At 37.8% G+C, this 13,267-nt stretch overlaps 1 protein-coding gene across 3 annotated transcripts in view; it reads left to right on the forward strand.

The window, feature by feature from the left end:
- dlg5a (discs, large homolog 5a (Drosophila)) overlaps window positions 1–13,267 on the forward strand; it is a 236,991-nt gene that overhangs the window by 133,715 nt on the left and 90,009 nt on the right. For all 3 annotated transcript variants that reach the window (XM_039773036.1, XM_039773053.1, XM_039773044.1), the window contains exons 10-13: window positions 10,583–10,708; window positions 11,014–11,146; window positions 11,251–11,378; window positions 12,785–12,960. In XM_039773036.1, the coding sequence (XP_039628970.1) occupies window positions 10,583–10,708; window positions 11,014–11,146; window positions 11,251–11,378; window positions 12,785–12,960 (563 nt within the window). The remainder of the gene's footprint in view (window positions 1–10,582; window positions 10,709–11,013; window positions 11,147–11,250; window positions 11,379–12,784; window positions 12,961–13,267) is intronic.

Genomic DNA, 13,267 nt, shown 5'->3' on the forward strand with positions numbered 1-13,267 from the left:
ACAACCAGGCACTGCTCATCACTTGTCCAATAAATACAGTCCCCACAGTGAAGCATGGCGGTGGCAGCATCATGCTGTGGGGGTGTTTTTCAGCTGCAGGGACAGGACGACTGGTTGCAATCGAGGGAAAGATAAATGTGACCAAGTACAGGAATATCCTGAACAAAAACCTTCTCCAGATTGCTAAGGACCTCAGACTGGGCCAAAGGTTTACCTTCTAACAAGACAATGACCCTAAGCACACAGCTGAAATAACGAAGGAGTGGCTTCACAACAACTCTGTGACTGTTCTTGAATGGCCCAGCCAGAGCCCTGACCTAAACCCAATTGAGCATCTCTGGAGAGACCTAAAAATGGCTGTCCACCAACGTTTACCATCCAACCTGACAGAATTGGAGAGGATCTGCAAGGAGGAATGGCAGAGGATCCCAAATCCAGGTGTGAAAAACTTGTTGCATCTTTCCCAAGAAGACTCATGGCTGTATTAGCTCAAAAGGGTGCTTCTGCTAAATACTGAGCAAAGGGTCTGAATACTTAGGACCATGTGATATTTCAGTTTTTCTTTTTTAATATATCTGCAACAATTTCAAAAATTCTTTTTTTTTGTCTGTCAATATGGGGTGCTGTGTGTACATAAATGAGGAAAAAAAATAATTTAAATGATTTTAGCAAATGGCTGCAATATAACAAAGAGTGAAAAATTGAAGGGGGTCTGAATACTTTCCGTACCCACTGTATATATACACACACACACATACATATATACATACATATCTACATACAGTATATACACACACACATATAACATACATACTGTATATATCTATATATATATATATATATATATATATATATATATATATATATATAAATACCAAAATACCAGTATTTTGTGTTAGTGTGTTAAAGAAGCAATGAAAAGAAAAGGAAACATTTTGAAAATAACGTAACCTGATTGTCAATGTAATTGTTTTGTCACTGTTGTGAGTGATGAGTGTTGTTGTATATATATATATATATATATATATATATATATATATATATATATATATATATATATATATATATACACACACATATATACACACATATACATACATACACACACACATATATAAACATATATATACATATACATACATATCTACATATATACACACACAGCTATTTCAGTATCAGTGCAATACGCTGTTTGTTAAAACGGTTGACTCCCGCTCTTACGTGCAATAACAAATCAAATCATTCAGTTGTCTTTGTTCATATGTCATTTTAGAGCTGGACGCCTGGCATCTTTTTTTGGCCACAAGTTCGTTTCTGTTTGGTGTGAGGTTCTGTGTTGTGGAGATTCTCAGGATGGATTGCAGGTGCTCATCAGTGAGGCGACTCCTGTGTGCTGTTTTGTTGGTCTTTATCACTGAGAAGAGCTTCTCACACAGATATGTGCTACCAAACATGCACAAGGTTCGAGCCGCATGTAGACGGACTTTTTTTGTTCTTCAAAGTCACCAAAGCGCCGTGTAAACTCAGTGCGCAATAACTTTAGTAAGCGGTAAGTGTTCGGCAAGGCAGCTGAAGCGCTGAATAATGGGATCTGTAGTTTATTGTGTTACCAGCGCTTCATATACCCGGGATTTAATAACAATAATACAGTGGCCCGCGGCCCTTGAGTTTGACACATATGGACTAAATAGAACTTGAAAAGATATATTTTTTCAAATGTGATCGCGCAATTCAGATAGAGTTGATGCGCACTACAGCCTGCATGCCTCAATGAGTCATCCTCCCCTCGCTCTTACTTTTTTACCGTTCATCTAATGAATACACTGAGTATGGCTTTACCAAAACAATCATTGATGGCGAATAAAGTATCCATTATTTGAGTATGTAGATCGTGATATACAGTATATATACCTATATATATACCCGCGTATCGCAGCAGAGAAGTAGTGTGTTAAAAAAGGTAGAAAAAGAAAAGGGAACATTTTAAAAATAACGTAACATGACTGTCAATATACAGTATTTGTTTTGTGAGTGTTACTGAGTGTTGCTGTCATCAAGGATTTGATTATCATTATTTCTTTCAATCAGGTTCGTATTTGTAGGATGTGTTGTGTTCAAGTTACATTCCGTGTTTGTCAATCGTTGTAAAGATGACAGGTTTCATTCATCGATTAGTTTCTTACTGCATCAATAAACAGCTCGTCTTCTTTATCTGAGACCTGACACACTGCATGCACGGGTTTTTTTTACACTGTCTTCCTTTAGCGGGACATTGACTTTTTCCACCGTGTGCTTTGTTTCCACAGTAGCTGCATTTATGAATATGCTTATCAGACGCTTCATATTTTTGCTGCCTTTTCAATTGTGTAATTCGGTTTTTGTTCAGCTCTTTGGAACTGTTGCTTTTTATCTGTGCACTGCGTCAGTTCACGTGAGCCACTCAGTGTACATGCATCGAAGGTTCCCAGCTGTGCTGGTGCCATCTCGTGCTATGTCCATAGCTGTATTTAATGTTACCTTAGTCCTGGCACTTAAAACTTTCTCTCGCAGTTTTGCTGAGTTTGTATCAAACACCACCCTGACCATCTCGTCTTCCTCTCCATAAGCACAGTCCTTCACCCGTGAATATTTACCCGTGGCAGTTTGCTATTGGATTGCCGCTGACAGACGGCCTTATATGGGCAGGCACTAAATTACAAACGCCAGCGGCAGCCTGTCTATGAACTTAATTTAAAGTGTAGGTTTACATCGTGCTTTGTTTCCGAAATAGCAGAACTCATGAATATGGTTGTATATGTCACTCGCTCGCTTCTTATTGTTTCGCTGCCTTCTCAATTATGTAATGCATGTTTTCTTGAGCGCTTTTTTGAGGTCTTCCTGGTTTTCTATGTACTGCGTGATTACGTGAAGGCGTGATGATGTCACACGAAACTCCGCCCCCACGGCGTTGAAGCTCATCTCCATTACAGTAAATGGAAAAACTGCTTCCAGTTATGACCATTACGCGTAGAATTTCGATATAAAACCTGCCCAACTTTTGTAAGGAAGCTGTAAGGAATGAACCTGCCAAATTTCAGCCTTCCACCCACACGGGAAGTTGGAGAATTAGTGATGAGTCAGTGAGTGAGTGAGTGAGGGCTTTGCCTTTTATTAGTATAGATATATACATATATATATATATATATATATATATATATATATCTATATTATGCTATATATATATATATCTATCTATCTATCTATCTATCTGTCTATCTGTCTTTTAGGATGCGAGCAACTGTTGCTGGGGGTGCCAGAATCCATCGAGGAAGAAAAATTAAAAACAAATTAACATTTTGTACAAATAATATCTATCCATTCCCAAATAATTAAATGGGCAGGCTATTTCGTATCAGTGCAATACGCTGCTTGTTAAAACGGATGACTCCTGCTCTTACGTGCACTTAGTGCTGCGTGGGTATTATGAACTATCGTATCTGTTCAAGTTCTATTTAAATTTTAAATATAAGTAATTTTTATTTAGTCGACTGAAATATGTTTAGTGGGAATGTAAGTTAAATTTAGTCATCATTGCATACATTTTTCTTCACCATAGAAATTTAAAGACTAAATTCAACTTCCATTCCTACCAAAGATAATTCTGGTGACTAAATAGAACCTACTTATATCCAAATTCGAGCTATTGAGCTATCGCCTGCCTGCCTGAATAAGTCACCCTTGCTTCGCTCGTACTTTTTTTACCATTCATTTAATCATGGCTAGTCGCGATAAAATTATAAAATGGAAGGAGAATTACACTGAGTATGGCTTTACCAAAACAATTATTGATGGCGAATAAAGTATCCATTATTCATAAAGCTTCAGTTGGTGATCTGTTTTTCTGCGTTAACCTCATATTTTTTCATACTTCTTCTCAAACCAAGGGGGTGCGAGGGTAAAATGAATCAGGAAGCGCTGAAATATATATATTGAATATATTGAAATAGTTTTACTGTCAAATAATGCAAACAGTACTTGGCACGTGTTTCGCCCTAATTCTGGGCTCATCAGGCGTACACACTAACTGCACCCCCTCTCGGGAATCGAACCTTGGACGTCGGCGCTAGAGGCGAAGCCTCTCATGTTGCGTCACAGCGTGTGGTTTGTTTATTTGACAGTATGTAACTCATAAACTTGCAATATTATTTAGGAAAATCGCAACATTTTACTCACCAAAAATTCGGATTATTTGTAAACAAAATCCATCTTCCTCTCTTTCCTCAAAAACAGTTCAATTTCTCTGTCTAACGGATTATCCGTGCGCTTCAGTTCCATCAAAACGTCCCTTTCTATTGCCATCGAAGCTAATGCTGAAAGGCGAACCCGCCCTATGGTATCTCTGGCATAAGTTTCAATTCACTTTAGGGCTGAAAATGTCCGCTTGACAGAAGCAGTTTACACAGGAATGCTCACCGTCAAATATACCAATGTGAACAGCTGCCCCATGCTCTCATTCTGATTTTTCTGATGAAGGAAGTCAGGGAGATCAGTGGGAGATTTTCCTGCAAAATCATCCATGGCATACATTACAGTCAGTTCTGTTTTTAGCTGAGACAGATCAAAAAGCACTCCGTGGCTCTTGTGTTAAAGTGGAGAAGGCTGCATGCGTGAAAATTTTCTTGTGTTCCCGAAACTTCTGGGGCTCGAGGAGCATGACAAACATCAGGTGTTCGTGGTCTTGAAATCTGGTCTGTGTCTGGCAAATAATATTGTCCAGACTCCTGCCATGGAGTTGGCCTTAGTGCACGCGACAATCTTTTGCTCGGAGTGTTTGCGATGCGTTCAGTGGCCTCGGAGAGTTCCTCATATCAGCTTCTATCCAATCAATGAGTCTGAATACAGTGACGTTGCCGTACGCCTGCTAGAGGGCCCTACTGACACCAACTCAAAATCTGATTGGTTGAAGCAACAGGTTAACCGGCTTTTATTCTGTGTTAAAGTGCCTCCACAACAGATTGTGAAAGCTTCTCTGCCTGGCAACAAATGATGGCTGAAATGTGATTGGTTAAATGCTTTAATACGAAACTCCGCCTCCCACGGCTATTTAGCTGCAGTCTATTCTATCTGACTGGCAACAAATGACGGCTGAAATGTGATTGGTTAAATATTTTAATACAAAACTCCGCCTCCCATGGCTATTGAGCTGCATTCTATTACAGTATATGGACAAAAATACGTTCCAGTTATGACCATTACGTGTAGAATTTTGGAAATGAAACCTGCCCAACTTTTGTAAGTATGCTGTAAGGGATGAGCCTGCCAAATTTCAGCCTTCTACCTACACGGGAAGTTGGAGAATTAGTAATGAGTGAGTGAGTCAGTGAGGGCTTTGCCTTTTATTAGTATAGACTAGCAAAATACCCGCGCTTCGCAGCGGAGAAGTAGTGTGTTAAAGAAGCAATGAAAAAGAAAAGGAAACATTTTGAAAATAACGTAACATGATTGTCAATGTAATTGTTTTGTCACTGTTGTGAGTGATGAGTGTTGCTGTCATATATATATATATATATATATATATATTTTTTATATATATATATTTTATATATATATATATATATTATATATATATATATATATTTACACACACACACAAACATATATATATTAGTATATATTATATTAGTATAGATTAAACCAAAGAAAAAGAAATTGCTCAATTAATATGCTGCTGAAGCCCAACTATCATTCAGTACAAATAAAAGACATTTTCATACACGTGTGTTTTATTTTCAACCAGTTATCACAGTAGTAACGCTGCTCCTTCACGGTTCTGCATAGATGGCTCAGTGGGAAAGCTATAGTTTTAGCAATGGCGAGGTAACCGGTTCAGATCCTGTTTATATTTAGACCTTTAACACTAGAATTACCAGAGCCTACGAAAAAACTCGTAATTCTGTCCCACCTTAAACTGCTTCTTAAATCCCTTCACACCTCTCCGCCAGCGCTCTTTGTTTCTAAATGTGCTGATAAAGAGAAACTAGGAGCCGCCGGCTATTCCATCCCCCCACCAATTTAGAACGTGCACGAACTTCTCTCAGCTCATGCCTTGATTGAGTATCTGGGAGTGAAGTGGAGTTTTAGAGTGGAAATAATAGATCGTTGTTTGGAACACACGCATTTCATGTCTGTTCCGTTTCTACAGTAATCTGTGTCAACACATTGTTAAAACAGAAACGTTTTTTTATATTCTAGTAGTAGATGACAAAATGTAGGCATAAACTATATAATGTATGAAGCCTGAAGTCCAAATAGCAAAGAAACATTTTCACAAGAATAACACAATTGCGCTTTTATTCAAAAATATAACTGCAGAAACAAAAAGCCGCCTTAACATGCGACATTGACACCAGTTTACTGTAACTGCCTCCGTGGTTCAATAGACTCAGCCCCCGCTTGGGAATCAAGAGGTCATGAGTTCGATCCTGCGCCCCTCCGTTTTGAGAAGTAAACTGCTCTTAGTCTTACTGTTTTAGAATAAAAGCATACATTTGATTTCAGTCTGTAACAGCCGGTGCAATTTATGATCCTTGTAAAGGTTAGCTTTTTTAATCACTTTTCATTCTCTCAGTCGCGTTCAGAATCAATCCATACAACCCCATCTGACACGGCTGTTTTCACTAAAGACGCGCTTTAGGTCTGCAGTGTACCACGATGCATACTAACGCCAACACCCCCCAGCTTCCCAAACCCGGGTTCTGACACACAAACGCTGGCGAAGCTGCCTTCTTCGTATCTCACCGTCACTTGCTTTTCTTTTTATTCAGTTTTATTGAGTGTTCCTGCCAGTCCCGCATGTTGCTGTATGCTGTTTCTTTTGTACTCCAGGACATGCAGAGGAAAGAATGGTAAAGACCAGTAACTTCGCGCTATATGCAATCATCAGACACTCCCCATCTGCCCGTGTCGTTCAAACACAGGAACATATATTGGTGTAAAAGTATAACAAAAGTGCACTTTTATTCAAGTGCACTTTTTCCATCGCCTTTTCCTGTAAGAAGCAGTGTACACACTTCTCTCTATGCTGTGGTTTCTATTACACACCTGAAAGAAAGAGACAATACATGTGAAAATATAATCGCACTAATGCAATATTATTTGAAAGCGAACAGCGTCAGATCGGGTGTGAATTTATGCAGGAACTGGAAATTCTCTGATGTGGGACCTTCCCCCAGGGAAGAAAGTACAGTGTCAGGTGCTCATTCAGTGTAATAGAAACCATAGCACAGAGAGGTGTGTACACGGCAACAAGTACACGTGTCGTAAATGTAGGAAGGACGGTCCTTGGGTGTGTGGGAACTGTTAATATTTGAATGTGATGATTTTATATAGCACGGAATGAAAATCTGCACCACTTAGCATTGCACCATGCAAGCTGTCGTATCAATCGCCTACTGTAACTTGCTTTCTTTTTCTTGGTTATACAGGTAGTTTTGAATAAAAGTGCACTTGTTTTGTTTGCGAAATGAAGTGTCTGCGTGCACTTTTCGTGGCATTACACGTGTATTTTTTGAGCATGCCCATTTGAGCAGTATAAAAAGTATTGAAAAGTATAACAAAACAACGGGCAGATGGGGAGTGTCTGATGATTGCATATAGCGCCGAACTTACTGCTCTTTACTATTCTCTCCTCTGCGTGCCCTGGAGTACAAAAGAAACAGAATACAGGCGCTATAGCTCTGCGTTGTACCACGATGCATACTAACGCCCCGGTTCTGACACACAGGCGCTGGCGAAGCTGCCTTCTTCGATCTCACCGTCACTTGATTTTCTTTTTATTCAGTCTTATTGAGTGTTCCTGCCAGTCCCGCATGTTGCTGTATGCTGTTTCTTTTGTACTCTAGGACATGCAGAGGAAAGAATGGTAAAGACCAGGAACTTCGGCGCTATATGCAATCATCAGACACTCCCCATCTGCCCGTGTCATTCAAACACAGGAACATATATTGGTGTAAAAGTATAACAAAAGTGCACTTTTATTCAAGTGCACTTTTTCCATCGCCTTTTCCTGTAAGAAGCAATGTCTCTCTATGCTGTGGTTTCTATTACACACCTGAAAGAAAGAGACAATACATGTGAACATATCCAGCATACAGCAACATGCGGGGACTGGCAGGAACACTCAATAAAACTGAATAAAAAGAAAATCAAGTGACGGTGAGATACGAAGAAGACAGCTTCGCCAGCGTTTGTGTGTCAGAACCCGGGGGTTTGGCGTTAGTATGCATCGTGGTACACTGCAGAGCTATAGCGCGTCTTTAGTGAAAACAGCCGTGTCAGATGGGGTTGTATGGATTGAATCTGAACGCGACTGAGAGAATGAAAAGTGAATAAAAAAAAAAGCTAACCTTTACAAGGATCATAAATTGCACCGGCTGTTACAGACTGAAATCAAATGTATGCTTTTATTCTAAAACAGTAAGAATAAGAGCAGTTTACTTCTCAAAACGGAGGGATGCAGGATCGAACTCGTAACCCCTTGATTCCCAAGCGGGGGCTGAGTCTATTGAACCACAGAGTCAGTTACAATAAACTGGTGTCAATGTCGCATGTTAAGGCGGCTTTTTGTTTCTGCAGTTATATTTTTGAATAAAAGCGCAATTGTGTTATTCTTGTGAAAATGTTTCTTTGCTATTTGGACTTCAGGCTTCATACATTATATAGTTTATGCCTACATTTTGTCATCTACTACTAGAATATAAAAAACGTTTCTGTTTTAACAATGTGTTGAAACAGATTACTGTAGAAACTGAACAGACATGAAATGCGTGTGTTCCAAATAACGATCTATTATTTCCACTCTAAAACTCCACTTCACTCCCAGATACTCAATCAAGGCATGAGCTGAGAGAAGTTCGTGCACGTTCTAAATTGGTGGGGGGATGGAATAGCCGGCTGCTCCTAGCTTCTCTTTATCAGCACATTTAGAAGACAAAGAGCGCTGGCGGAGAGGTGTGAAGGGATTTAAGAAGCAGTTTAAGGTGGGACAGAATTACGAGTTTTTTCGTAGGCTCTGGTAATTCTAGTGTTAAGCAGTGAGCCGCTATTATTATAATTGCCATATAACAAAAGCATGCATTGGATGCGAGTCTGTAACATCCTGTGTAAATTTATGGTACTTGTAAAAGATGTTACTTTTCCTCACACTTGGACATTCATATTAACATGTCATTTGAATAATTTTTTTAATCAGTTTTATTCTTGGATTCTTGAATAAAAAAATTATTCATATAATATGTTGATGTCCGTGTTCGAGGAAAAGTAACATCTGCCATAGACACTGTGGTGTCTGTTTGCTAAACAAGACACCAAGAAGAAATGATTGAGCTGCATTTGTATATCTGCTTTTATCCCTTCAGCGCTAATTTTTCAAGTGCCATACATTTACACTGGCTGTTACAGATTCAAATCAAATGTATGTTTTTATTGCGTTACTCTAATAGTAACAATAATAGTAGCTCACTACTCAAAATGGTAAATGCGAGGAGGACCCGGGATCAAACCCACAACCTCTTGATTTCGTGACAGCAGTCTTTACCTCTGCACCAGCCAGGCTGACATGTCTACTTTGTGTCAATTGATAGTTGGGCTTCAGTTTTTACACATTGCCAGTAACATATAAATTGAACAATTTCTTTTTCTTCATTTATATTCTTGAATAAAAGTTCACTTGTTTAGTTCTACCTTTTGTGAAAGTGTTTATTTGATTTTTGGACTTAACAAATTATATACTTCACGTCAACATTTTGTCAATTATTTCTATAACATGAAAAAACATTTCTGTTTTAGTTATGTATTCAACCTTTCTTGCAATGCATTACCTGTCATCCTACATTTACACAGATTATTGTATTCCAAATAACGATATATCATTTACCCTATCCAAATCCAGACACCTTACTCCCAGCTGTGAGCATTTTGCTTCTGACTTGACTTCAGCTAACTCGTTGGAGGATGGGATAGCAGGCTGCTTGTGCTGATTGATACATTTGCAAAACAAAGACGCTGCTGACAAGGTGTGGGGGAATTTAAGGTGGCCTGGCATTACAAATATTTTCATAGGCTTCAAGGATTCTAGTGTTAATTGGAGGGCCACTGGTAAGACTATGCAGGTGACAATGTAGCACTCAGTGATAAAGGTTACTTCCTAAAGAAAGGATAAATAAAAAAGAAAAAGACTGAAGCAATAAAACCATTAAAAAAGAAGGCAAAGCATATTCCTAGTGAAATTTAAAAAATTGAATTTTGCTACAGTAAATGACCCTTATTGTGCCAGATTGATGATGACCTTAGAAAAGTGGAAGCAGATTTGAAATGGTTTGTACATACTGTGAGTGTACATTTGTGTTGTTGTAAAGTTAAGCAATTTCCTGTGATTGCATTATATTTTTCTGCACTGAGCCTGCAGTTATTGAAGAGCACCGTACAAGTAAATTTAATTTATTAAAATTGTGGATTGATGAAATGTTAAAGTTATAATTTAATTTTTAAATAATTCAGAAAGTAGTCCTTTTTTAAGCTATTTTACAAATGCATTCTTCCTTAGCACTCTGTGTGATAATCTGCGGAGGGAACGTGACAGAGCTGTAAGTGACTTGGCAGAAGCTCTTCGGAATTTGGATGACATGCGAAAACAAAAAAATGATGCTGTGAGAGAGCTGAAAGAACTAAAGTAAGCTTTACTTTGAATGCTGATTCTTTTTTTCTTTTTTTCTAAGGCCTGTCTTTGTTAAATAGTCATTGTTATAAATCTGAAACATTCTTAAGTGTACTATATCACATTTAATTGAATGTGTCTTGCATCTTAGTTTTTAGCCTCATGAATATAACCTTTATAATTCATACATATATACAACATACTGTATAATCCATTTCAGGGTTGTGGGGCTTTATATTGCAAAATGTTACATATTTAACATGAGTAGTATATTTTCAAAAATCTCAAGTAATTTATATTTCTTTTGTTTTCTCAATTAGAGAGAAGATGGAAAACCAGTTAGAAAAAGAAGCCAGGTTTCGACAGTTGTTAGCTCACAACTCTCATGATTCAGCAATAGATACAGATTCACTTGAATGGGAGACAGAGGTAGTTGAGTTTGAAAAAGATAGGGTAAGTGAACATCATTGACAGCAAGCAGAATTTTATTTATTATTTTTGTTTTTAATATGACATTTACGCTTTTTTTCTCTTTTTTTTTTTAAATAAAAAAACAGGAAGACATGGACTTGAAGGCTCTTGGTTTTGATGTAGCAGAAGGGGTGAATGATCCTTATTTGCCAGGAGATTGCGGAATATTTGTTACTAAAGTGGATAAAGGAAGTATAGCTGATGGAAGGTTGAGGTAAAGTAATACTGTATCTATTGGCTTTTCAAAAGCTATCCTATAGCAGTATAATCACTAAGTGTAGAGCAAGTGTACATTTGCTGAACAATCAAGCCCTAGCCTAATGTTAATCAATTATCTTTACTTCTTTTGTAAATTGCTCCGGATAAAAGCGTCTGCCAAGCAAGTAATGTAAATGTAGGTCTATGTCAATTGAAGAATGAAAGTTAGAGGATAGTTAGGACAAGTGTATTGAAGCCTAATGCAGGAAGCACTTCTTTGTACAAAGAGTTATGAGAGTCTGGATTTGAGTTTTGTAGCTGAAGTTGGTGTGATGTTGGGAAAAGGCGATTATTATGTAATCAAACATAGCAGGAATATGGAGTCTAAAAGTTTATTAGGTAAGGATGACCATCAGAATAGTTAAGTAAAATCCTGGAATCAAGCAGAAATAGTCACTATTGCTGTATCCCTTGTTGAGTAGGCAGTGAACACTGGTTGAATGACTTTGCAGCTTGACTTCTCGTATTAGTCACTTGTTCAAATAAAAAAAGTGTTGTGTTCTTCCACTATGTTGCTACACAACTCTGGGCTGTAATGCCAACGTCCCTAACTGTATCCAGTGCATTGCCTATAGAAGGTCTGCAGACACATATGAACACAGAACAATATTGCTAAGAGACACTGGCCTCCTCATCAGACATGTCTTTCAGTGAATTGTGCATTTATTTTCATATAGGGTATCTCCAGTATATAAAATAGTGTGGAATAATGCTTATTACTGATTTACAATTAACTGCATAATGTAGCTTGGGCATCATTTACTAATTCCTGATTTTGCTTGCTACGATCAATAAGCACGAACACAATACTTTGTCATATACAAATGGAGGAGAGTTGTGCATATATTGGGGTTTGAAACAAAATAAAGAGCTCCACACAAATAAACCAGAATAGGTTTTTGTATAATGAATAAATTGAATTTATACAGCCTTTATGATGAAGATAGTAGACCTTCCAAAATAGGATATTTTACATGTGTGATATCAATAATTTCTCAAAAGTAAGACAAAACTGACATTTTGTCTTGTTTTGATTCTTGGACATGTCTGCTTAGTGTAACTTTAGTTTGCATGTTGTCAACTAGCTGGAGGGAAACCTTCTCAGCATCAGAAGGCTTTATTACTGTTTACCCCTCACCACAATTGTATGCTCTGACTCTGGAATCCAAAGCAATAGGAGCATGTATTTTTCTGTGAAAATGCCACTGCAAAGCAACACCCTATTTCACAGTGGAAATGACCATTATGTTTATTACATGTACATCAGTATGTTTTAAATATACTAATTAGAATTGCGAACTAATTTCAGATGAATTATAGTGTTGTTCAGCTGTTGATTTTAATTAAATTTGTGTTTTGTAGGGTGAATGATTGGTTACTAAAAATAAATGATGTGGATCTTGCTAACAAGGACAGGAAACAAGTGATTAAGGCAGTTCTTAATGGAGGCGGTGTGATCAATATGGTTGTTCGCAGAAGAAAGTCTTTAGGAGGAAGAATTGTGACTCCTGTACACATCAACCTTGTTGGACACAAAGGTGAAGTTTTATCTCTCCAGTGTTCAAGCTTCATACTGTTTATTTTAACAACTTGAATGTTTGATAACTTAGTTTTAGCATTTTAACTTAATTTAGTGCATATATGTCCATTTGCCTAATAAATTGTCTTAAATGCCTGCTCTGCAATATGAAAGTTTGGTTTATTTAACACTGGAATTACCAGAGCGTACGAAAAAAACTTGTAGATCCGTCCCACCTTAAATTGCTTCTTAAATCCGTTCACACCTCTCTGCCAGCGTCTTTTGTCATCTAAATGTACCAATAAAGACAAGCTGCAAGCAGCCGG

This window comes from Polypterus senegalus, chromosome 1 (assembly GCF_016835505.1).
Source record: "Polypterus senegalus isolate Bchr_013 chromosome 1, ASM1683550v1, whole genome shotgun sequence".
NCBI classification, from domain to species: Eukaryota; Metazoa; Chordata; class Cladistia; order Polypteriformes; family Polypteridae; genus Polypterus; species Polypterus senegalus.